The sequence below is a fragment of the Otolemur garnettii genome, unplaced genomic scaffold (genome assembly GCF_000181295.1).
Source record: "Otolemur garnettii isolate 467f Iridium unplaced genomic scaffold, OtoGar3 scaffold00032, whole genome shotgun sequence".
In the NCBI taxonomy this organism is placed as follows: Eukaryota; Metazoa; Chordata; class Mammalia; order Primates; family Galagidae; genus Otolemur; species Otolemur garnettii.
In genome coordinates this window covers 10,355,540-10,382,972 of record NW_003852427.1, presented here as the reverse complement: position 1 = coordinate 10,382,972, position 27,433 = coordinate 10,355,540, and the positions used below count along the sequence as shown (strand labels likewise).

At 41.4% G+C, this 27,433-nt stretch overlaps 1 protein-coding gene across 1 annotated transcript in view; it reads right to left on the bottom strand.

Moving 5' to 3' along the window:
* Positions 1-27,433, bottom strand: part of CLSTN2 (calsyntenin 2) — a 591,031-nt gene that overhangs the window by 28,751 nt on the left and 534,847 nt on the right. The window contains exon 9 of the mRNA XM_012804937.1: positions 2,423-2,585. Coding sequence (XP_012660391.1) covers positions 2,423-2,585 — 163 coding nt within the window. The remainder of the gene's footprint in view (positions 1-2,422; positions 2,586-27,433) is intronic.

The window sequence follows — 27,433 nt, the reverse complement described above, 5'->3', positions numbered from 1 at the left end:
TCTTCCTTCTCAATGTTTTGGAATAGGATTTGCAATATAGGTATGAGGTCTTTGAAAGTTTGGTAGAATTCTGTTGTAAAACCATCTGGTCCAGGACTATTTTTAGTTGGAAGCTTTTATATTGTTGCAATTTTAGTGGTTAATATTGATGTGATCAAGAGATCTAATTCATTCTGGTTAAGTCTAGTGAGGTTGTGTGATTCCAGGTATTGATATATTTCCTCTACATTTTCAAATTTCTGGGCATAGAATATTTTGTAGTAATCAGTGATGATCTTTTGTATCTCTGTGGCATCTGTTGTTATTTCCCCTTTTTCATTTCTGATTCAGGTTATTAGAGATCTTGTTTTTCTGTTTCTAGCTACTTTGGCCAAAGGTTTATCAATTTTATTTATCTTTTCAAAGAACCAACCTTTTGTTTCATTAATCTTCCTAATATGTTTTTTTTCCTGGATTTCATTTACTTCTGATCTAATTTTGGAAATTTCTTTTCTTCTGCTAGGTTTGGGATTAGAATAAAGTTCAATTTAAAAAAATTTAGAGTTTTTTTTTTCCTTTGCTAAAAATTTACCAATGGGTTCTTATTCCTCTTAGGGAAAATACCAATCTTCTCTATGGCCCATCTTCTAACTTATCTTTTGGCTGATTATTTTCCAGCTTCATTGACCTTTTTTCTGATCATTGAGAGACCTGTGTAAGTACTGTCTATGTATGTGGGCCAGGTATTAGTCCTGGGGAAGGGGAGAGAAAAGAATGCATGCAAAGAGCCCCAGGAAGTCCAGGACCATAGAAGCTTGAGGTTGCTCGAGTAAGACATAGAAAAGGTCTTGCAGATTGTCTGTAATGTTGGCGTTAGGCAAGAAAATCAGAGAAGGGTATGGAAGGGGGAACAAACATACATTTCAAAATTTGTATCATCATTCAAGCTAAACATGTCAAGCTTACTTGATGTGCCCAGTATTTAGTCTTCCTAGGAAATCTATGAGGTTAAGTATCACTCTCGATTAAAAAAAATTAAAGTTTAGGAAATTCCATTACTGGGTATCTACACAAAGGACAATAAATCCTTTTGTCAAAAAGACATTTGTGTTTGAATGTTTATTGCAGCACAATTCAAAGATCTGGAATCAATTCCAGTGCCCATCAATGAGTGAATTAAGAAAATGTGGCATATATAAACCATGGCATAATACTCAGCCATAAAAAGGATGAATTAATGCCTTTTGAAGCAAATAAAAAGGAACTACCCTTGGGCGGTGCCTATGGCTCAAAGGAGTAGGGTGCTGGCTCCATATGCTGGAGGTGGTAGGTTCAAACCCAGCCCTGGCCAAAAACTGCCAAAAAAAAAAGAAGGAACTACCCTAAGTGAAGTTTCTCAAGATTGGAAAAAAGAAATCACCACATGTACTCTCTAATAAATTGGAACTAATTGATGAACACAGAAGTGTATAGAGGGAAGTAAAAGTTATTGAAAATTAAGCAGTAGGGTGGGGGGAGCAAAGACTTACCTAACAGGTATAATGGATGCTATTTGGGTGATGAGTGCTCTTCTAGCCCTGACTTAAGCCATGTAGCCAAAATATTTGTAGCCCTTTAATATTTTGAATTTTTAAAAAGATTACAAAAACCTAAATAGCTAGGACTATGGGCATGCACCACCACAAGAGGCTAATTTTTAATTTTTTTGTAGAGATGGGGTCTTGCTATGTTGCCCAGGGTGGACTCAAACTCCTGGCCTCATGTAATCCTCCTGGCTTGGCTTCCTTCCCAAAGTGCTTGGATCACAGGTATGAGCTACTGGGCCTAGCCTCCAACTTGGAATTCTAATACAAGTTTCTACATTCAACATTTTGCCTATAAACTAGATAAGATTTTAGAACAATAAAAGACATTAGCAATTCAGAGGCAACCGTGAAGCTGCTCATGTGACATAAAAACAAAATCTGGTCTTAGGCCAGGTGCTTATTATTACACAGGGTTAGTGTATGAATTAACACTTACACATCCTGTTTTATTAGCAAGAGATAGTAAAATTTTCTGCCTAATTCTTACACCGCTTGCTTTTCTTTTTTTGTATCAGTATCCTTTTTTTTTTAACCTGAGACAAAGTCTCACTCTGTCACCATCCTACAGAGAGTGCCATGGTATCATAGCAACCTCAAACTCTTGGGCTCAAGTGATCCTCTTGCCTTAGCCTCCTGAGTAGCTGGGACTACAGATGCCTGCCACAACACCCAGCTAGTTTTTCTATTTTTAGTTTTGCTCAGGCTGGTCTTGAACTCCTGAGCTCAGGCTATCCATTCACCTTGGCCTCCCAGCAGGCTGGGATTACAGACATAAGCCATGTGCTCAGCCTCTGTATCACTATCTTTTATTGACTATTCACAAACAGATCAGAGAGAAGGGTTCTAATTAGGATTACCTTGCCAACAAGCACCGACTGTAAGTTGCATGGCTATATGAGATGGATGAATAGGCCAATCGTTGGTCACCAGGTATGGTTCATATGTCGCTCCATCCATATATAAGGTAACCACAGGAAACTCCACATTGATGACATAGTAATGCCACTCTTTGTCACAAATCTAAATAAGAAGAAAGAGGCAATACTTAAAATATGGAATGCAACATCAAACAGGACTTTATGAGAGGGGGAGAGACATTTTGGGGTCAACAATTTTTATGGCAAAGAAGAAGGAGCATGATGGTTAACACACACTGTGGTTATAAAAGTTTATTATCAAACACAATGGAGACAACTATGGTGAAGGGGAACACCCAAGAATCCAATCATCAGACAGATAATTGACCATGGACAGATTATTTAGCCCTACCTTTGTGTACCTGGGGAGGCAGAGAAGAACCAAAAATGGGTCCTATTGGTCTGGACTTGGTACAGAGCCCTGTCATACACATGTCCTCTCACAACCTTTTACATACAAGACTTCTGGTCTCAAGGCTGGAAACCCAAACCCAACATTAATAAATTGGTAGAGATGTTGGGTGGCTAAGATGGAGTCATAATTTCTGACCTCAAGGAACTAAACTCACAGGGCATGATCCAAAACAGAAATCAAAATTGTGTGTCTTGGGAAGGGATGCAGGAAGCAGGAAAGGTGGCAAGACTGGAGAAGGGTATGGCTCTCCCTCTGATCCCTGTGCAAGTGCCTGAGGAATCAGGGAACTATCTCCTTTACACTCCCTCTCCCCCTAATCTCCTCTACCTATGGAGTCCACCTCTGAAATGCCTGTCATCTGCATCTTCTTGTCTTCATCAACCCTGCCATCTGTGGCAGGAAGACAGATGAGTTCTCTATGAAGGTGACCCCAAGGTGAAGGCATCAAAGCCCTCCCTACATCTCACTCTGGATTAAATGTGCTGTTTCTCATGAATAGATAACACCAACAGGGATGCTAAATGATCTTTCTCCTTTCATTTTGAAATAAGAATTTTTTCCTTAATGTTCTTTTTATATTGTCCTGTCTCATGTCTCGGAAAATTGCTCCTTTTGAAGCCCATTAGCCTGATAAAGCCTGATGAATATTTTAGGGGACTTTAGAAGGTAAGTAGGAGGGGTCCAGGAAGATCTCTTCAAAGTCCTGTTACCCTTAGTGAGAGGCCCTGAACTCATTTACACTCTCCTGGGCTGGGTGCAGGGCTCTTAGGTTGGGCCTGTGACTGAGGTGGGGTGACCCCAGGGCATAGAGTGACACAAAGACCTAAAAACAGAGCCCAGGGCAGATGGAGGAGAGGAGAACTAACCCTTTGAATAAAGCACCAATCCAAGGAGGCCAAAGCATCCTGAACTTGGTGTTTGAAATCAAAGACAGCCAAGGTAGCAGAGGTAAAGTAGAATATGGGTCACATCCTCAGGATATTCCCAGCGGCCAGCCCAGGGTGGGGAGGAAGTGGTGGCAATGTGGGTGACCTTGACCACTGGGAAATAGTCTGCGGAACACTGTCAGAACACTGAGAGCCACTAGGAGGCGCTCTGCAGCCCTGGCCTCCCCCACCACCCGCACAGCACCCATCCCCCTTGTGTGACCCACATGTGGAATCCTCAGGTTTCTTATGACTCTACAGAACTGCATGTTTGCCAAAACTGGATGGAGGATGATCCTCTGGCTCTCTTTCATAACACTTAACATTTTTTGGTAGGACAATTCAAAAATTGTAAAACTCAACAGCAGCAGTAACCCCCCTCAATATGACAGGTTCTTTCCAGGAGATTTTCCCCCAGCTCGTCTGTAGTTCATCATTGGAGCACTGATGAACTTGTGTCATGCCCAGGATAGAAAAAGGGACCCCCGACCCTGAGCTGAGCCTTGTGCTTGTGGGAGATTTCCCACGTTCATTAGCACTTCCAAGCAACCCAGCAATCCCAAACTATAATAACTTCTCAACCTTACTGAAAAATGGAACTTTTCTATTTATAGCATTCCTATAAACATCCTGTGAAACAGCAGCTAGGGACGGTCTATTTGGATCACACTGCATAACGATTTGAAGGTGTGCACATTTCACTTAATATCAGCATTAAAATGTTTTCACAAATTTCATCTTGAATGGCTGTGCAATATGGTTATTATTATAATACGCTTAACTATTTCCAGGTATTAATTATGTACCAGCTGTTGTAAATGATACTGCAATGAATTTATTGTGCATAAACAATTGTTTGCATTTCTGATTGTAATATTAGGAAAGATTCCTATAAATGAAACTACTTGGTCAAAAATTTGGAGGTATTTTTAAGACTCTTGATATGTATCATTATACATTTTTTCCTGCAAAAGGTTGTACCTATTTATAACCCTACTCTCAGAGTGTGAGAGTGCTGATGCATTGTACCCTTGCTACACTCACTCCAAACTAAAAATAAAAGTAAAATCCTGGTAATTTGAAAGGAGATACATATTTTTTCATATATTTATATGCCTTAAGTAAGATGACACAATTTGTATTCTCCAAGATCAAAAAGGAGGACAATCTGGGTGTGGGGAACAACCTGAGCCAAGAGTCAGAGGTAGGAATGGTTTGGAACTGCCACAGTCAGCTGCTAGCTGGACATCTGAACAACCTTTTAGCTCATGTTAGGTGTACACCTGCAGACTTCTCCCACCACGTAATCTATGACAGCAGCTAAAGGAAATACCTAATTAGAGTTTCATAAATGTGAAGCTATGGTCAGGAAGAGACCCACATTGACCCTCTGCCAGAACTGCAGGGACAAACTGTAATTGAAAAATGATCGAGCCAGGAGGCAGCAAAAATAAATGTGTCGATGCATAGTTCAACCAAAAAAGAAGGAAATTAGGCAAAGTGACCTTTCCTGGGGGAAGAGAAAAACTTTAACTCCTGACTATTCGTGAATCACTGGTCAAATCTATTATCCCCAAGCATGTTGGACACCACTAATGAAATGATGCCTCAGGCTTCACCTGGACCAGACACTTCCGTCTCTCTCCCCCTGCAAGTATGTTCCCAAGGAGATATGCTCCAGCTTAGCTGATGAGTGACTCAAGACCAGAGAGCCAGAGACAGACAACCAGGAAGGGTAGCAGGAGCTACCAAAGGAGATCTGAGTTAAGGATAGGCTGGGATTGCAGGGAGACTCAGGGGGCAAGGAGGCCTCCCACAAGATAAAGAAGAAAAAAATCAGGTGAGAGAGGTTCTCTGTGTTAGTGCTGACAGGAGGATTCAAATGTCCATATAACTTCATGTTGGAAGTTCTGACTTGGTTTTTTCCACTAAATCTTCTCACGCAGGGAATGGAGAGATTCTTTCCAGCTTAAAGAAAGTGGAATTTGGGGTGGGTATTGAAGAACTATCACTATTTCATTAGAAATAGATGGTGAGTAATAAATTCCAGGCAAATGAAGCAGAAAACCCTTATTCTATAATTTATTCATCCCTCTTTTCAATTGTCAAAATTACCAGGTTTGGGGCATATGGAAATTCATCGTTAATTCATTCATTCCTTCCTGCAGATATGCAGACGTTCACTTCTGCAGGATCTAAATGCATATCTTACTTTAAGAACAAAGAAATCACCTGCCTTTATGAAGCTTATAGTCTAGTTATGAATTGACAAAAAGGCTTATGACTGATTGGGATTCATGCCCAGTATAGACTTGTATAAGGTGCCATGTCAACCCTGTGGAGGAAGATGGGGTGTTGGATGCACTGGCAAGATGGAAAGGAGCAAAGACCCTGAGTTTGGATGGTCAAGCTGCATTTGGGAAAGCTGAGGAATATGAAATATGTATAGAGGGAGGAATAGAAAAGCTGCTTCAAAACTGAAAAGCATGTTCCAAGATTGTTGTTATGACTACCATACCCTCCTCCCACCCAGAAACCTCCAAACTTCTTGTCTGCAGAACAAAAGCCATCCAAGTCCTCGGTGAGTTCACTATCTATTCATTCAGCCTTCCCACATACTATTTAACCCTTGCTGCAACCCTATGAAATAGGGGGACCAATTCTATCCTAGGCACTATTAGAAAATAAAGGGAAAGAAATGACATGATTTCTTGTCTCAAGAAACTCATAATCTTATTGGGAATTAGAAGCAACTAACACATACACAACTGTGGACATCCACACCTGGCCTCCGGTGTTTTCTGTTGACATATGGCTAGTGGCTCAGCAGCACATGCTCTTGGCCAAATCAGGATCTTGAGCAGAGACCTTTCTGAGTGGTAGATTTGCATGTAAGACATGTAAGACTGTAAGACCTTTCTGAGTGGTAGATTTGCATGTAAGACATGTAAGACTGTCTTCAAATGGCCCCACTTGGATGTTCCATAGGCACTTCAAACTCCTTCTGCCCAAAATTGAGTTCAACATCTCCCATGCTGTAGTCTGACCTGCTCCCTTCCCTGAGACCCTTGCCTCAGTAAATGCTCCTTCATGCCCTCTGCCATCTCAGCCAGAACACTGGGCCATGATCTGGACTCGTCTTCTCTCTCTAGTCCAGGGGTCCTCAAACTGTTTAAACAAGGGGCCAGTTCACTGTCCCTCAGACCATTGGAGAGCTGGACTGCTGGCCCCAGGATGAGTCGGCTGCTAAGCAGGACAGGCAGTGGCAGCAAAAACACCTGGTGGGCTGGATAAATGTCCTAGATGGGCTGCATGTGGCCCACGGGCTGTAGTTTGAGGACACCTGCTCTAGTCACTTCCCTGCCAATTTCTGATGATGCTTGTCCATTCTCCCCTCTGCACCCTCACTCCTACTCAGCACTTACAACATATACCAGAGGGGGAAGGGTTGAAGGGAAGGAAGACTGACTGAGAAAGTGTTTCTGGGACAGGATTTTGCAAGGTGGAAAGGATTTGAGCAGGGGGAGAAGATCATTTGTAGTGGGAAAGTGGGGAGAGAACTTTGGTGTGAGTATGGATGGAGTGAGCAGCTTGGTAGTGAGCAACTTCCCTGGGGTTTGTGGTGGTCACAGAATAAGATGGCCAGGGCAGGACAAGGAGGGTGGAGGAGGGAGTTAGTGCAGGTCATGTTTGTGAGTCCTGGTAGGGGAATTATAGCTGCTTCATGGATTTCTGGGGAATCATGTCCTGAACTTTAGGAAAGCAACTTAATCTTTCTAATTTTTGGCTGTTTCATCTGTGAAGTAAGAATAATAATAGTATCTCTCCACAGGCCTGTTGGGTGAATTGAGCTAAGGCATAGTGTTTAGCGTGTATATTTGGCCTGATCAGATAGGGAACCACTTTCCTTTTCCAACAGTACTGAGATGCTGGATACAATATAACAACAGAAGAAAACAAAAATTAAAAAACTAGAGAGACAACACTATCGTAAACAAGGAAAGCAATGATGCATCTGGGAGTGAAAACCAAGTGGCTGCTGAGAGGCTGTGGTGCACCCCATCAGCTGGAGTTTCAAAGCCCACAGGAAGAGAGGAATGGGGACTGAAGTCATCTGTGCCCACACACCTGCACACACGTGCATACAAACTCAAGCTGGGATGTCTGCATAAAGCCTGCAGCTGCAAAGGACCACCTGAGGCCTGGGTCCTGGAACAAACACTGCCAATTGACCTAGGGATGCAAGGTGCAATCCAGCCAACTACTTTGGAACAAGCCACCTCTGAGAATTTACACTCCCAGGCCTTTTCTGTGTGTGGCCATCAGGTTCAAATGTACCTGCTCACATGGTTTAAAAATTCTGTACTCAAAAACTCACTTTAAAAAGCTCCTATAAGATAAGCTCACATAACAAAATCCCAATCCTACAGATGTTGGGGTGGGTGTGGAAAGAAGGGAACACGTCTACACTGCTGGTGGGAATGTAAGCTAATATGGCCTTTTTGGAAAGAAGTTTGGAGAATACTCAAGGAACTAAAAGTGGACCTACCATTTGATCCTTAAATTCTCCTACTAGGTATTTACTCAGATGATCAAAAATCATTTTACAACAAAGACATTTGCACCAGAATGTTTATTGCAGCCCAATTTATAATTGCCAAGACACGAAAATATCCCAAGTGCTCACTGACTCATGAATAGATTAACAAATTGTGGTATATGTACACCATGGAATACTATGCAGCCATAAAAAGATGGAGACTTCACATCTTTTATGTTTACCTGGATGGAGCTGGAACATATTCTTCTTAGCAAAGTATCTCAAGAATGGGAAGAAAAAGTATCCAATGTACTCAATACTACTATGAAATCAATATATAATCGCTTGCACATTCATATGAATGGCAAAACATAACTATAGTTCAGAAAGCAGAAGGGAAGAGGAGAGTGAGGGAAGGGGAGGGGGAAGCAGGAGGAGGGAGGGTCTTCACTTAATGTGCATGATGCAATGGTACATTTCCAAACTATTAAGAAAAGAGTATAATTGTGATGGATACGTCAATCAGTTTAATGTAAGCATTTCACATTGTATATCAAATTGGTACACTGAACCCCATAAACACATCAACATATATAGTTATGATTTAATTAAAAAAATAAAAAGCATCTGTGAAGTCTTTAGGGGCCTTAGGAAAGACAAACTCAAAACTTCTCAGTAGAGAAGTACCCACAATTTAGGGCATATGCTTGACAACGTCTACTAGAGATGAGCAAAAAATTATAAAACAAAGAAGAACAAACCTTTGCCTGTGTGAGAAAAAGTGGCAGAGACAACAAATGATCAAACTTTCATAACGGGAACCGCAGGAGTGATTGGAAAGGGAAAGGAGAAAGATGTTTGAAAAGGAACCGAATAAAGATCCCAGAAATTAAAGACATGGTTGTCAAAATAAAAAGAAATTGACAAATAAGTTAAACATAGATGCGAGAGCTGTCAACAGAATTAGTGAATTGGAAGACAGATGAGATTATATAGCAAAATTAAAAATTTGATAAAGTTAAAAGATATGAGTTCTATGGACGATCAAATGAAAAATTCTAACAAACACCTTGGAAGATGCGTGTGGCCAGACGTGAGGTTGGGCTCTGGAGGAATAGTTTGCGGCGCTAAGGAGTGTCCTACTTTAATTTACTGCCTTGCATTTGAGAAAGCCATTCCTCACTTCAACAGCCTTATCATGTGTTTAGATGGCAATGGACAACAGAGTTACAGAACCTCCTACTCCACAGGACATATTTGGAGAGTTCAAAACTCAACTTCACTTCATAAAACAGAGAGCTATTTACCTGAAAGACTGAAACCATGAAAACGAGATTCTCTCTGCAGACTTGCAAGGCCCTTTAGCCCCAGGCCACCATTGTGGAGCATGTGATTCCAAAGATGTGGTTTTGGTTAGTGCCAAGATCAATCTCACGCCAGGGGAAAGAGGCTACTCTTTTATGCAAATCTATTTAAGATCTTCCCAGGAGGTCACCTGCATTTCTAAACTGGCAGAAAGTACAGTGTATCTCAGTGGAAGGTGATTATGACAGCTCAGAAGCACCTGCTGGGTCTCCTATCAAAGAGCAACTGCTGATCCAGGGCGGCTGGGTGCATGCAGGCAACAGGAACCATGAAAGGTAGTCTTTCTCAAAGAGGCCACCCCCATTTGAAATTGGGTGGAGCAAGATTTGGGCAAATCCCCCAAATAATCCTGACAAACCATCCTTTCAATTTGTGTTTAGAGTTTATAAATCAAGAATTACTTAGCAATCAGGATTTAAATTCATCTGTAGAGAGTGTGAACGTAATACATTTATTGTGCACTGATGATGTGCCTGGCTTCCTGGCACCAGGCTATTGATTCTTGTCCATATAATCAGCTAGTTTATTATTTTTCACCACTGCCCTAAAGCAGCGTCAGTGAGATGTCCTTCCCTACCCTTGGAAGACAACCATTGCAAATCTTTTAGCATTTTTAGTCACTATTTTATTGTGCAGACTTACAATGGCATAAGTTGTGATTTTTCAGTTTTACAATGGTGCAACACTCATTCAGTAGGTATTGTACTTTGATAATCCTACTTAAAATAGGCAAAAGATCTGAACAGACATTACTCAAAAGAAGGCAGGCACATGGCCAACAAGAATATGAAAAATGTTCAATATTACTAATTATCAGAGAAATTCAAATCCAGATCACAGTGAGATGTCATCTTACCCCAGTTAGAATGAGTCGTATCAAAAAGGCAGACAAAAACAGATGCTGGCGAGGATGCAGAGAAAGGGGAACCCTTTGGTGTACACTGTTGGTGAGAATTTAAATTAGAGCATTAATTGTGCACCGTAGAGCACAAGCACTACAGGGAACAGTATGGAGGTCCCTCAGAAACTAAAACTAGAACTACCATATGAGCCAGCAATTCCATTGCTGAGTATATAACCAAAAGGGAAAAAAAAAAAAGAAATCAAGATATCAAAGAGATTTCTGCAGCTCCCAAGTTTACTGCAACATTATTCACAATAGCCAATATAGAAAGCTTAAATGCCTATCAAAGAATGAGTAGATAAAGTAAATGTGGTATGTGTACACATGGAATAGTATTCAGCTGTAAAAAGAATGAAATCCTGTCATTTGCAACAATATAAATGGAACTTGATGCCGTTGTGTTAAGTGAATTGAGCCAAGCACAGAAAGATAAATATTATGTAGTCTCACTTATATATGGGAGCTAAACAGCAGATTTCACGAAGATAGAAAGTGAATGGGTGGTTCCCAGAGGCTAGAAAGGAAGGAGGAGAATGGAATGAATGGGAACAAAAGAATACCAATATATGTATTACCACTGATCTGTTTGCTTAAAAATGGTAAAGATGGCAAATTATATATGTATATTTTACCTTAATAAGAAAATCAACGAATCAGTCAATAAATAAAAACTATGCATATTGATAGAACCATTCTATTTTTCACTTTCAGTATGGTATCCAAAAATTACAGGAGATATTTGACACTTTGTTATAAAATAGGCCTTTGGTTAGATGATTTGCCCAACTGTAGGGTAAGTGTTCTGAGCACATGTAAGCTGGGCTAGCTAAGCTACGAAGTTCAGATGTTAAATGGCATTTTTTACCTAAAAGCATTTTTTGACTTACAATGGGCTTATTAGGATATAACTACTTCATAAGTTGAGAATTCTCTCTATTAAAAAGTCCTTCTTAATATTTTATCTAATTCAAAGCCTCTCCCCTCTCCCAGTTTGGTGCTGATATATAAATTCTGCAAAGCCCCAGGTAGGATCAGAGGTATTGCTACTGGGGGAGCCAGAAGTCAGGGTAGAAAATCTATGTTAGTGAAGTGGGGTTGTGCGTGCCTTGTGTTCAGTCTCCAGCAGGAGCAAAGAGGAGGAGCCAGCCAGGGGAGATGAGGCCCCTCATCTGTTATTATTCAGGAAAATGTCCACCTTGAACACCTCAGTCTTCCTTTCCAAACTGGAATTCTGACTGTCTTGTAAGATATCACGTCAACAAAGGAGTCCAGGGTCAAATGTTTTGGAAAGCCCCATTTAACACGATTCAACAGGTTTCATTCAGCAGAATTCCTCACTGTGTGGCTGCCCCCTGATCTGTGAAGTTAGCGTCATCTGGGAATTTGCTGGGAATGAAGATTTCCTGAGCCAGTCCCCATCCCTGTCCCTCCTGCCCCTCCCCAGACCCACTGCTGGGTCTGGGGAGGGGCGGGACCCCCAGGCTGTGTTCCACAAGCCTTCCAGGTGGTTCTGGAATGGCTAAATTTGGGAACCTCTGCCCCAGAGAACTTAGTATGCTAAGGTGGGAACCAAGTAGGCTGTTTGTAAAATGTGGGGATCTTATTTATTTTGTCTGCTTGTTAGGCACCTATGAATTCACATGGAAAAAAATCCTGGGAGACACATGCTGTGAAATTTATTCCACACGTATTTACTGAGTTCCCACTATGTCTCAGGCACTTCCCAGGTGCTAGGAATGTGACAGGGAACAAAACAGATTCTGGCCAGTTCCTTCCCACTTTCCAGCAAATGCCACAGTCTCTCCCTCTTCCCTGCCATTCCTCCTACCCCCCTTCCAAAGTTTTCTCACCTCTGCTCTCATATTTCCTCCTGATTTCTTCTCTTGAGCATGAGGACTCCTCTTACCTCCTGAAGAAAAACCCTGTCCTAAGCCCGCCAAGCCAGGCTTTCATCCTCCTCCCTGGGTTTTGCTTCTAATAGGTACCACGAATTCATCTGGGGATTTTTTCTCATGAAGATCCTGAACTGGGTGATGTCTCCAAGGGCCCTGGGGCACAGATTGAGAGCTGCAGAGGAATAGCCTACCTGTAGTAGGTTGTGTACAGACCAACTTTAATATTTTAACAGGCCAGGACACACGTCTTAAGTTTGACAATTAGGAAAGGGAATATTTCTCCCCAGGTGTTCGTTTTCTGAATAATGAGCTGCACAAAGACCAAGCAGACTGCTTGCCTTCAAGTAGGAATTGTGTTGTCAGTGACTCATTTGAGGAATAGGTTGAGGTGATTGGAGTCTGATCCTTGAGCATGAGGACTTTTTCAGGGATGGGTTTTGCCCATCCCTGAACTTTTCAAGGCACAGTGTAAGGCCGTGGGTCTCAGCCTTCCTGATGCCGTGGACCTTTAATACAGTTCCTGTGTGTCGCAACCCACAGGTTGAGAACTGCTGGTGTAAGGGATATGATAGTGACTCAGTAATTAGCATGTATTGACAGACCACTGAACACACAAATGATTCCACTAAAAGCCAGCAACACTGGAAAGGGCTCCTTTAGAAAAGAGGGACGTGAGGGTCCAGCTTGGAGAACTGCAGTGTGGTCCTGGGAATGAGGCCGTACCTATGCCAAATTCTGGTAAACTTACCAGTCTGGTCTGTTTAAGAAAAATGTTTGAGAAGGCCCTGGCAGACACAGAGAGTTTTGGATAGAAGATGAGGGATTCGTGGGGGAAGCAAGGAGGGTGCAGGTCATCAGACATGTGTGAGTCCCACTAAGACCCTGCCTAGGGAGGGACTGAGGCATGTTGCACTGGTCTCCTCATCAGCCAACACCTGCAATGCACAATCTGGGGGCACCAGAACTTCTTTGCATTCTTACCAAGAGGCAATGGCTTTGAAGTGACTTAGTCAAGGTAAAACAGCCTGTTTCCCATCCTCAGACCTGTGCGTTCAAAATGTACCTTTTGGCAAAGGTGATAATGAACTGTAGACTCTTTGAAGAAGACTCTAGCATAATAAACAAATAGGTTGCTAAGACGCGGTTAACTATTCAGTAATGTATTTGAAGAAAATTAATTTTTCATTCTGCCACTCAGAATATTGAGGCTGGCTATCCATAAACACAGCCTGTCTCTAAGTGAACAGAGAGGGAATTTTCTTTGCAAGTTAAATGAGAGAGAGAGGAGTCTCAGTGGATATCTTTAGAGCAACATAATTATAATTTAGTTGACATAATCTCATATCTTACTGCTGCAAATAAACTTACCCTAAATAATTCAAATAAAAAATTATTCCCCTTTGGAAAAGTGAACTGATCTAGAATGGAACTGGTTAAGTGTTTCTGCCTCCGAAGATACAACATGTGCTGGTCAGAAAGCACATCCTACATCCCAAAGCTGACCAGGGACTTCCTCAGCCATCAGCGCTGCAAACCAGCTGCTTGGGAGTGCAGCTAGCGGGATTCACCTTCAGCTATGTACCTGCTCGGCGTGTGTCTGTTTGCTCTCTGGTGATGTGACAGAAGGAAAGAGTGTGCTTAAAACAGAGCGTGAGTACAGGCTCTTCACTACATGGGCTTCCCACACTGACCTTGCTCTGCTGGAATTTAAAGCCACTGGTTGAAATTAAAGGTTGCCAGTCGTGCCTTGCCATAAACATCACATCGCTACTCTAGAAAAGATAAACCATTCATTCCATTCACATCTGCATCACCTGCTCCCCTTGCAGAGCAATTTCCATGGAGAGATCAATTTGCATTTTATGGGGGCCTCCAGGGAAGGCTTGTGAACAGGTTGCCTCTGCTTAGAATTAAACAGCAAAAAAATGCAGTACTTTGAACTAGATAAGTCAATTTGTTAGGTTTGCAAGAATTTGTAGAAATCTTTGAAAGACAGTTGCAGTTTTAAATCCATTATCATATCCAAGATCTTAAGATCAGGCTGTTATGGATATTTGCCAAGTGGAGTTTTCACACCTGGGTTTTGGTCTCATTAAAAGCTCTGGAAACTCATTAAAATCCAGTAATACTTTTCCCTCTCCCAAACAAAAACAAAACCCGGAAACTGGACCTGCGCCTCTACTCACTTACAATAGTTACCGCATGCTGGATAAAATATTTAAATCTAAGACATGAAATGATAAAAATCCTAGAGGAAAGTGTGGGAAAAATCCATAATAATATTGGCCTTGGGAAAGAATTCATCAAGAAGACCCCACTGGCAACTGTAGCAATAATAAAAATAAATAAATGGGACTTAATGAAGTTAAAAGCTTCTGCATAGCTAAGGACATAATCAACAAAGCAAATAGACAACCTTCAGAGTGGGAGAAGATAATTATATGTTGTAAATCAGACAACATATGAATCTAGTGACCAAAATGTGCAAAGAACTGAGGGAAATAAACAAGTGCAAACAACTCCATCAATCAATGGACAAGCAGCATGAAAAGAACATTTTCCCAAGAAGGCAGACCAAAGGTCAGTAAACACACGAAAAAATTGTCCCTGATCATCAGAGAAATTGATGATCATTGTCCCTGATCATCAGAGAAATGCAAATCAAAACCACTGTGAGATATCACCTAACCCCAGTGAAAATACCCCACATCACAAGGTACAAAAGCTGCAGATGCTGGCACAGATATGGAGAGAGGCAAACACTTACCCACTGTTTGGACTGAAAACTAGTACAGCCGTTTTAGAAAGAAATATGAAGAACCCTCAAAGAACTAAAAGTAGACCTCGCATATGATCCCGCAATCCCATTACTAAGTACCCAGAAGAAAAAAATCATTTTACCAGAAGGACATTTGGACTCCAATGTTTATAGCAGCTGAAGTCACAATTACAAAGATGCAGAAACAACCCAAGAGTACCCATCACCCCATGAATGGATTAATAAACTGTGGTATATAATATTTAAATTATTTAAATATTAAAGAATATTCCTTCATTAACATGGAATTCAGCCTGAAAAAAGAATGAGCCTTCGCATCTTTAGTATTTACCTGGATAGATTTGGAGAACATTCTCCTAAGTAAAGTCTCTCAAAAATGGAAAAGCAAGCATCCCATGTACTCAGTACTCAGGACTCATATGAAAATAGTAGATCCTCAAGTGCAGTCCCACACAAGAGAAAAACACAGTTAAACACAAGAAGGGGAAGGAAGTCAGAAGGGAGGGTTTCAGTAGGTTCCCACCTCACAGGTACCATGTAGGGGTATATGGCATACTTCCTGAATGAAGGAGTCAACTACAACTCAGACTTTGGACTTTACCTTACAAATACAAATAATCTAACCCAATTGTATGGACTCTTACATTAACCTAAGATTAAAACAAAAACAAACCTATAAATAGAGAAATGTGTCCTGTACCAACTTTCTCTGGCTTTGGAGAGAAGATGGAGTAGTCTTTCCTCCTCTACGCTAGGCTGCGATGAAGCCCTTAGCCTAGACTTTGAGAGACAAAGCATGTGCTGGTTCCAAGCTTCAGTCTGATTATGGATGTCAGAGAAAATGAATAGAAATGGTCCTCCACATTTACTGGGATAAGTGTGATTCATTCATCCAAGCTTCCATCCAAACTACACTGATCAGGAATCAGACTTTTAATAAGCCTAGGAACTCCTCAGAGTCCAGTACTCTGGTTTGGCTTTTTCTAGTTCCTCTGATTCCCCCCTTACAAATAGGGTAGAGACATAAAAGTGCTCAGAGAGTGGGAAATGCATCTGATGCCATCATCACTATGACAGAAAAAGCAGTAGAAAGGTCTTAGGGCACCAATTTTTTTTTTTTTTTTGTATGAAGAAAGAATATTCCTGGAGTCTCAATAATTATATACATAACTGTAATCAGTGAAAAGTTATAGTATTCAGGAAGTGCTACTTTTACACGGAGGATCCTCTGTCAATAATAATGTTCCCATTCATTCATTTATCTGTTCACTAAATGTGCCTGGAGTCTGCAATACACCAGGCACCTGATCCATTTGGAGGAAGCTAAGGAGCCTTGGAGCCTCAGCACTGTCTGGCAAGCCCTTATGGGCTCCCTTTCTAGTGTTCTGACAAAAGCAGGGAGATGCTCAGACTTAATGATTCAGAAGGCATTGCTTCTTATGCCTGAGGTCCTAAGAGTTATCTGGATTCAACTGGTAAGGAAAGGGCAGTGCCAAAGACAGGAAGGGGAGGCTGAGGATGGCAGGCTCTTCAAGGTCCTCCCTGCCCATCCTGTGGCTCTCCCCTAGGAAGCAAATTCCACCACATGTCCTCTGGGTCTTCAGTCCTCCTATGAGGATGAAATTCCTCATAAACTAGCTGGTGTAGCCAAGTCATAAAAAGCTCTTTTTTTCTTCTATCTCAAACTCATGGACAAAAATTTTGTTCTTTATTTTTCTCTCTCTCTCTTTTGGGATCTTCCTTAATAAGTTGCATTTCCATCAAAATCCTGGGGAGACCAGCACTTTAGTCAGAATAATGGCCCTCAAAGAGGTCCATGTCCTAACCCTGAAATCTATAAACATGATGTTAGATGGAAGCAGCAGATGTGAGTTTTGTGGTCCCTGATGCTAGAGATGGAAGGGGCTGTGAGCCAAGGAATGTAGGCAGCCTCTACAAACTGGAAGCAGAAGCACCCTAGAGTCTCCTGAAGAAACAGCCCTTTTAGTACCTTGATTTTAGCCCCTGAGAGCCATTTAAGACATCTGACTTAAATCTGACATCTCTAAAATTTTGAATTAATAAATTTGTGTTGTTTGAAGCCACTAAATGTGTGGTATCTTGCACAGCAGCAATAGGAAACCAATGGGACCATCTTGCTCCACCCATACTCCTTCCTTTCCATAAAATCAAATTCTCTCACTGTTCCCTTTTCTTACTGGACTCTCCATGTGCCCCACCTCATCTCTGCTCTTTCTTCTCCTTCTCCCTGCCACTAGGCCTTTCATGACCAGCTCCACACTCCACTTCATGGACCCCAATTCTCCACTTCCAAATCCTTTGCCAATGCCAGGAACAATGTGTTCTGATTTCTTAATTCCCTCAGTATTTTCAGTGTTTCTCAATATGTATAATGCTTGATCTCTCTATATAAACAAAAATCTCAACCACTGAAACACATTTAAAGGTGCTGGTCTGGCCACACACAATGTAGCCAGAGACTACCTCTACTTGGTCAGCTCCTGGGCCTGACCATGGTTCCTCAGGCTGCACAGTAAGGGCTCATCTTCCTGAAATACTCACCGATGGCCTACACAATACACTGCACTGTGGGGTACAGTGGTCAGCAGCCGTCCTTGTCTACCCTGTATGTAAACAGAGACCAGAGACCTCTTCACCTCCTGTTGCTCAGCCCATTCAAGGCTGTGTTCATTCCCTAAAGTATTTCCATTTGGAGATGTGGAATTGTTTGTCTTTGGGCTCAGAGAGTGCTATGCTTGAAAGACGTGCTCTTCTGATTGTCTGAAATGTCTTCCTGGGGAAAGGTCCACTTAGGAGAATGCTCCCATTTTTTTCACTCTCAGCCACCACCACTATGAGTCCAGCTTTTCTCATATAGCCGATGCCATACCCTCAGCTGAGAACCTGGCATACCTTTCCTTATTAGTTCTTCCCAGTAACTCTGAGATCTTGGACGATTATTTTCTCCATTTTACAGATAGACTGAAGCTCAAAGAGGCTAAAAAATGTGTTCATGGCCACCTAGTGAGTTTGTGTCTAGAGCCTTGCTGGAAACCCTTGCAGCCTGCAGCACAGGGACCACCACCTGAATGACTCTACGTTTTAACAAGATCTCTAGGTGATTAGTATGCACATTAAAGCCTGAGAATCTCTGCTTAAACCACTACATCATACCATTGCTCAAGAAAGAAAAAAAAAACAATCATTTATTGGATGAGAATTTGAATTATGTATCTGTGTAAGGATTCTTGTAGGTCAAGTGGAACTAGACTCTGTGGGAGGTGGGAGGGTCTTTAAAGAGGAGATGAGACCTATAGAAGCACTTCAGTTAATCCCAAAGGTCTTAGTTGTGGGGGGGTCCCTCCTTCTTGCATGTAGCATTTAGTCCAGGCAAGGAAAGCTACTCCCACAGGTCTATAGGAGACCTGGCACTGGGAATTTGTGGTGGCCATGGAAATTACTGGCCTCCAAAGAGCACTAGAGCAACTGAGACTACTCTTGAAAACATCTGGACTGGATATTCCAACCCTCAGCCTAATGAGGAAGTGATGGAATTTCAGAATTACTGGCAAACTAGCAAGAGAACAGGAGAGAGAGAGAGAACAAGAGTGACTGAGTTGGGGATGAGGTGCCTTGGGTGCTGTTTATGTTAGGTGAAGGGTTGGTTCTCTCAATAGTAGCTTCACTCCATTAAAATGTTAGGAATTCCTCCCTTTCACCCCAACATTTAACTGGGAGTGAGTGAAAGGATCAAGACCAGTATTCAGTCATTATAACGATTTAAATTCTTTAAGCCCATTAATTGAGATTTAACTTATTTATTTATACTCACCTCATGCCTGAGTGTTTGTTATGCTGAGTGGGCAAATAAGGAGATATTTCTCCAGACTCCCTGAGGCTCACAAGCTAATTCTGAAATTCTGAACTCTCACTTAGGGGCCTTTGACCTAATTTTAAACTTTCCCACCCCTCCATGAGAACCTTTGCATTTTGACAGGGGTGTTAGGTACCTGTTTCCCATGCATAGCAAGAGGTAGGATGTCAGGCAGCAGGGCAGGCCAAGCAAAGACACTCAGAGAAAAATGTTCAAGGACGAAAGTGATTTTACCACCTACTACCTACACTAAGGGTGATTCTGCCCATGAATAGAGCTTCCTTGCACAAATACCAGCCTCACTATCTATTAATCTCTCTTTGCACCCCCAGCCATGGGGGCAGCTCAGCACTTAAGCAGGCCTTTGTTTTTTAGGTTACAGTTCCGATGTTCTTGTCCCAGAAATAAAAAGAGAAGAATGCCCAAGCCAAAGGCATCCTCCCATGTCCTTGACTAGCCACTTAATTACAAGGTCCAATCAAACTAATTATACACTAGGGACCTTGAAGACATTAGTTAATTAAAGGCCTCCTCATAGCTGAATTCCAGAAAGGTAGACTGTTGATTTTGCAGTCAGTAGATGGGGCTGTGAGTCATGTAGCTGGAAAAGCAAACCCTGAGGCCCAGGGAATTGGGAGAAAGAGAAGCATCTGCAGACATAAACCTGGGAAGTGCTCAGCATTAAGTTAACGGAATCCCACATTTTCCAGAGTCAGAGAGGTTTATGAATTTTTTTTCTCTAGAAAATCCACAACCATAGAAGAAACCAGGTTTCTTCATCACATTATATAACTGAGGCACAGGTGGCAAGAATTGAGCTGTGTGAAGATTAAACAAGGCAAACCAGTTAGTGTGATATTGAGCATATAGTAAATGCTCAACAGTTATTATTTTGATATCATCATTGTTAATTATTTGGTTTAGTGTGAAAACATTCACCAAGTGCCCACAGCACCACACAGTGTTCAGCACTGAGGGTTTCAAAGGCATGCTGTTCTTACATAATCTGGGGTTCCCAGTGACAAATGTAACCAACGCTGAGAAGTACTTTAGGAAACAATAGCCTTATACTTGGCCTGAAATGGTACATTCAAGGACACTTTGTAGTGTAGAGCGGTGGTGACAACAGCTCTTGGTTGTGCTAATGTGCAATTTAGCTGGTCTGGGCTCCCCCCCACCATCCCCAAGGGATAAAAGAGAAGGGGTGCCTTGAGGATACAATATTCATGGTAAGGCAAGATTAGCACATAGCAGATAATAGTTGGATTGTATTTATATCTTGACCCAGCTAAAACAGATTGACTCTGTCTTGTGAGAATAAAATCAATACAAGATTTTAAGTCAGAAAATAGAAGCCATGGAAGGGAAACTGTGGCTAGGAAAGTCTTTCCTACATGTCTCTGGGCTACCTCAGAGCTTGACACCATCTAGGGGAGGGAGGGTAGGGGCGTCCATTAGTTACTGGGTGCCTCAATGGCAAATAACTCTGTGTGGTCCACCCAGCAGCTGCTCAGGCATGAACATCCCAACAGCACCTCGCCCCGTGGTGGGGATGCCTGGTTGTCCCTGGGTCATGGCAGCACTCAAGCCTGCAGCATCCAGACGTGCAGGGGATGCTCCTGGGACATGTCTGGGGCCAGTGGGAGAAAGTTGTCAGTAGATAAACTCTTCTCCTTTTCTCCCCCACATAACACACAACTGTTATTTATGATTAGTTAATCATTGCTTCTGAAGAGTAACCAGTTGCACTTGATCCCAAGTCCGGCTTGATGGTTTATCTCCCTCCATCCCTATCTCCCTTATCTCTCACTTTCATCTCCCTGGGCTTGTTCAGTGTAGAGAAGAAAGTCATAAACCTTTGCATCAGGCTTTGCTTTCTGGGGACTCAGACTAAGACAGAAAGTTAACACGAACACGTGGAGAAAGTATATGTGGTAGTTTTTCCCTGACCTTATGCTGAAAGGATCTGCATTATTTAGCAGAGTAGCCAGACAATTGGTTCTAAGCTTTGTAGCAGCCAATGGAAAGAGGAAACTTGACAAGTGATATTGTCTTATTATGCCCACAACATTAAAAGATACCTATTATTAAAGAGAAGCATCATCTTTTCTTATATGGAGTTCAGACAGAAATCTCTCTTCAAAAGAAGACATTCTATAATGTAGAAACCATTTCTTCAATGTCACCCTTTATTAATCTAATAATGAGTTTTGGTGGTTCAACATGGTCTGAAAGGTTAACATCAAGGCATATGCTAGTAAGAGCAGGTTTGTAGGGAAGACCAGTTAAGAAGCTGTGTGGCTTCAGATAAGCCATTTCAGTTTTCTGAGCCTCAGGTCTCCCATCTGTGACATGGGGCAATAATTCTTTTCATAGAAGAATGAAAGAATCTTCTCTTTCTCAAAGGATCTCCATATGTTGCTCAGTTCATAGGCTGAGCAACATATTGAGATCCCATCACTATATAATATTTAAAAATATTAGCTGAGTCTGTTGGTTTATGCCTGTAGTCCCAGCTACCCAGAAGGTTAAGGCAGGAGGATCACTTGAGCTCAGGAGTTTGAGGTTGCAGCAAGCTGTGATGATGCTACTGCACTCTAGCCTGGATAACAGAGTGAGGTCCTGTCTCACAACAACAACAAACAACAAACAACAAAAACTGTAGGAAAGCACAGAGAGCAGATCCTGGCCCAGAGAAGCTGAATAATGTTTATTCCTTTGACCCTCTTTTCTCCTCTTCTGTTATATTACGACCTGGCAATGTTATCCAGCCCCTGACATAATAGAGCAGGGGCTTTGCCAAGTACAGTATTTCTCAGGGACTCCCCATAGAACCTCGCTTAATGCCAGGTATAAAGTAGATACACAGTAGGTGCTGGTCACAGAATAATTGACCGAAAAAGCAAACTTGTCACATTGCCCTCAGGTTGCATGACTGATGCTATAGCTATAGGAGCAGCACGACTGAGCTGTAATGCATGTAAATGATCCTCCAGCATCCTAAATAATAACACAGATTTAATTAAAAACACTTTAAAGACGTCCTTTCAAAGCCTCACCCCAACACTCTGTTACTTTATCAGGTTCTCAGTTTGCTGACTTGAATGTGATTTTTGCTGAAACCTCTGAATGGCAAATCACATTTTCATCCCAAAGTGTCAGAGATAAAAGCATGAGAGAGAATGGAATAATTAAAGGCCAAAAAGGTAAACCTAGTCAGCAATGCAATGGGAAAATATGAACGAGGTAATAACATTCCCAGACTTCTTTTTTTTCTTCCTTTGTTGATTAAATCAAAAGGGTGTAAATCACAGCCTTATTCTCCTGAAGTATTAATCTATGTCTGAACTTTTAAAAAGTCCACAGTTGATTCTAACAATTCAAACTTCTGGTGAGTGTCCTTGGCAGAGATGAGGAAGGTTTGTTAGACTTTTTAGATTATTAGAATATATCCTCTGCCTCCTATGAAGGAAGTTTAAGTGCACACTCCTGAGCTCTCTCCATATAGTATATTCACTTCCATCCATCCATGCATCCATGCATCTAGCCAGTCCACATACATTTCTGAGCCTCTACTGGGGTCAGACACAGCTCTAGTCCTGGGTGATACAGCAGAAAATAAGACAGACAAGGCTCCTGATCTCATGGAGAGATACTGCATATTTACATAAACAGTTACAGATGTAAAGCAGTGTTGCCCATATTGATACTCATTCAACCAAATTTTCTAAAGCAAGTGCAAAAGGCTGAGGGGTTTACTGGTTTCTGTGGTGAGTGATTACGCTTTCTGAGAGGTGAGGTCCATTCTTAGTCCTGTATTTCTAGTGCCCCACATAAAACCCAGAACATAGTACATACTCACAAAAAGCATGTTCAATGACAGGAATCACTCTCCTCAAGGACATAGATAACGTCTTGTTTTCCTCTTATAAGATGTTCCTGAATTGGAAGGTCCTAAATATTGTATATATGTGTATTTTTCTGCTGGGTAGAGAACTAGGAAGAGAACGACTAGGTCAACTTTAGTAAGATATTGCCAAATAGTTTTTCAAAGAGGTTGTACCATTTGCATGAGCAATATATAAGAGTCCCACATGCAATAAACAAGATTTACAGTTGTTCTGCATTTCTGCCAAATTTTGATATTGTCTCTTTTAAAATTTCTTTATTTGGGGGCTGGGTGCAGTGGCTAATGCCTGTAATCCTAGCACTTCAGGAGGCTGAGGCAAGTGGATTGCCTGAGTTCACAGGTTTGAGACTAGCCTGAGCAAAAGTGAGACCTCATCTCTAAAAAATACTATCTGTTGCAGTAGATGCCTATAGTCCCAGCTACTTGAGAGGCTGAGGCAAGAGAATCACTTGAGTTCAAGAGTTGAAAGTTGCTGTGAGCTATGAGATCACAGCACTCTACTAAGAGTGACAGAGTGAGATTCTGTCTCAAAAAATGTTTTTTTCTTCATTTTTTATTCAATCTTGTGGGTATTCAATAAATACCACTGTGAATTTAAATTTTGTTTTCCTATAAAAGATTGATAACTAGGATCTACAGAGAACTCAAACTAAGCAACATAAGAAGAGCCAACAATTGCTTATATCAATGGGCAAGACAGATGAATAGAACCTTCCCTAAAGAAGACAGATGAATGGCTAACCAACATATGAAAAAATGCTCATCATCCCTAATTATTAGAGAAATGCAAATCAAAACTACCCTGAGATATCACTTAACCTCAGTGAGAATGGCCCACATCACAACATGTCAAAGCTGCAGATGCTGGCACTGATGTGGAGAGAAGGGAACACTTTTACATTGCTGGTGGGACAGTAAACTAATATAACCTTTTTGGAAGGAAGTATGGGGAATCCTCAAAGAACTCAAACTAGATCTCCCATTTGATCCTGCAATCCCATTACCGGGCATCTACCCAGAAGAAAAAAAATCCTTTTAACATAAGCACACTTGCACTAGACTGTTTATTGCAGCTCAATTTACAATCACCAAAATGTGGAAACAGCCTAGATGCCCACCAATCCAGGAATGGATTAACAAGCTACAATATGTATACCATGGAGTATTATTCAGCCACTAGAAAAGATGGAGACTATACATCTTTTGTACTAACTTGGATGGAGGTAGAACACATTCTTCTTAGTACAGCATCACAAGAATGGAAAAGCAAGAATCCAATGTACTCAATTTTGATATGAGGACAATTGATGACCTAGTACATGAAGGGGGGTGGGGGAATGGGGGAGTAGAAAGAGGGAAGGAGTGAGCAGGGTGAGGGTTCACGGTGTTTGGTACACCTCTTGGGGGGAGGAACACATTTATAAGAGGGACTTTGTTTGACAAATGCAATTAATGTAATCTGGATCTTTGTACCCTCAATGAATCTCCAACAATAAAAATAAAATAGAATAAATATTGTTTTCCTTATATCTAGTAAAATTGAGCACCTTTTCATGTGTTTACTATCCATTTGGACAACTTCTTTCTCAAGTCTTTTAGAAGTCTAGGAATTTGGGTGCTTTGTTCTCTATTATATGTTCAGCTCCAGAGCAATGCCTGCTAGGTGGTAGGCACTCAAAGGAAGTGCTTATTAAATAAATGAGGAAACTTACATATCTCATCTACTATCATTTTCTTAATCTTTTTCTTTAAATCAACTCATTTTTACTTAAATAAACTGATAAAATAATTTTATATAATTTCATGGCTATGAAATCACATTGTAATGTACAAGTTATACTTTTTTTCATATGCATTAAAATAAAAGAGTAATTACTAAAATTTTTGAAAGTCCATTCATATATTTCTAATACCTCTCCCTTAATGTTTTTGCTGATATACTAATACTCCCTAAATTAAATGAAATGGTTCTATGGAAATGTTTAAGTGTTCATTACATATTAGTTGTACCACTAGTACACCAGTGGTATATGAACCACAACCAGCAAATCTGGGGTGAGGGTAAAGTGAGGATTCAGGAACAATGTTCAGGCAAGTCAGTGTAGGTGTTTTCAGAAAGACTATTGATTAGAGGCAGCAGAGTGGAGAGAGAAGGCTGGAAGGGTGCCAGACAAGCCAGACACATGAAGACATGGAAAGACAAATTAACACTTGACTCTGTTTGTGTTGTAAAGTTTGTTTTTCAGGATTTTAAATGACCCATTGTGCTTTACTCCACAGATAAAAAGCTTTGAATATATTAGGGATAAATGACTTGCAGTGGTTAAGACTACTGAAATCTTATTAAATGAACAGGATTTCAATGTCCTCTCTCTCTCTCCCCTCTACTTGATAAGCTATTGTTAAAATCAAATGCAGAAATGGAGCACCAGAGAGTAGCACGTGCAATGAGGAGGTCGCAATGGCTTGGCTTCTTCAATTCGTCCTTCATACTGGTACATGCAGACTAGGCTGTGGGACCTCTGCAAAGTGTATAGTCTGCCCCTGCTTGCTGAGCAGTTGATGGTGTCAATGTTCAGCCCATGACACTGCTTAGTGAGCAAACTTTTCATAATTGAATGGTAGGAAGTCACAGGATCCTGCTTTTGAAGATGCCCTAGGATATGTACCATATTCTGAACTGGCCCTGGGCAGATGACAGCAAGGACAAAAGCCTTCTCTGTGGCTCAGCCTCAGTATACTGGAGTGAGTCTAGGATGTCCTAATCTAGGTGGCAAAATATTAGCTCCTAGTCTGGGTGGCAAAAGATCAGCTTTTACTTCTGAGGACGAGAGTCTAGCACTGGAAGCCTTTATGCTCAGCCCCCTCCGGTAGGAAAGAAACTTTCCATCATAAGCAGATTTCAAAGCCCCCTCACATTTCCATGGAGGTGAGGGAACATAGAAAGAAGAACCGATGGCTGGGGAGACTATATGGTTCACAAAGCAGATACCTGGAGGATCTGAGTAAACACAGAGGCAACCATATTCTCCACTGTGCCAAGTTGAGGATAGAAGGAAGCAAAGTCTTGGGAGGAAGACTGAAACCTTAAATGTTTCAGACTGTGTCCAGTCAATGCTTAGACAAAGGTCAGAATCTACACAATGATAACAAGGCTCTCAAAGCAGGAATGGAAACATACATGAGTAGTCATCACAAGGTCAGAGCAGCCTGTGATGCTCAGGGAAGGCTTCAGGCAGACCAGTGGAGACCACTCTGTTGATGGCTAGGGGAAATTCCACACCAGCTCCTTAATGTGTAAAGCCCAGAGTTAGGAAGCTGTACCAGGTGCAACAGGCTATATGTTTATTAACACACTTAATCCTCCCAGCCATATGGGGTAAGTACCATTCTATAGGTGGAAGGGGTCACATAGTTAGGAGTGGCAAAAATGGGATTCAACCCCATGAAGTTAAGTTCCAGAATCTGCACACTTAACTACAAAGCCAGGCTACCATTTACATCCAAGTACACCAGAGGTTTTAGCCTCTTCATTTTCATAAAGCTCTGTATTCTAGAACCCTACAGACCAGATTGGAACTGTTTCAACCAAGACTGATCTCTTGGTATGGGGTAAAACAGGGTAAAAAGAAACACAGTGGTGAAACAGTGTAACTTAGTGATCATCTAGCATGAATTGGGTGTTATATGCATATTGTCTAATGCCTACTATATAACCCATTTTATATATAAGGACATAGGGGAAGAAGGGTTAAATAATATCCCTAAGTAACATCTGTTGCTATAAAGCAGCCATGGTGAGATGTGAATTTAAATTTTTCTGCTCACAACCCATGTTCTTGCTTTTGTCCTCATAATGCTTAATATTTTCTCCAGGTATACCATATGTACAAATGGCCTTCCTCTTTCAGGGGCCTTTGAATGTGAAGCCTTCCTCTTCCAGGGGCATTAGAATATCACTTGATAAAAGGACTACAGGCCTCAGGGTTCCCCCTGCCAAGCTGGTGCCAATTTATACCTGCCCATAGCATCATATTTGTGATGTACTCTTGCCAATACTTGGCATTCTCATTAAAAAATAAAAATAAAAAAAGTAAAAATTTAGAGAGATTCAAGATGGCTGACCAGAGATATCATATACCAGACTGTCTCATAGAGAAGGAAAAGTTTTAGATGAAAAAGAAAAAAACAGTTATAGAATGGTGTCACTCTAAGGGAAATGTGCCAGAATCTACAAGAGATTCCATGAGAAGTTGCAGAACAGAAAAGAAGGAGCAAGATATCAACAGAGGACAACTCTGCAGAGACTTTTAGCCTAGCTAGAAAGGTGGGTGGAGCAGTCT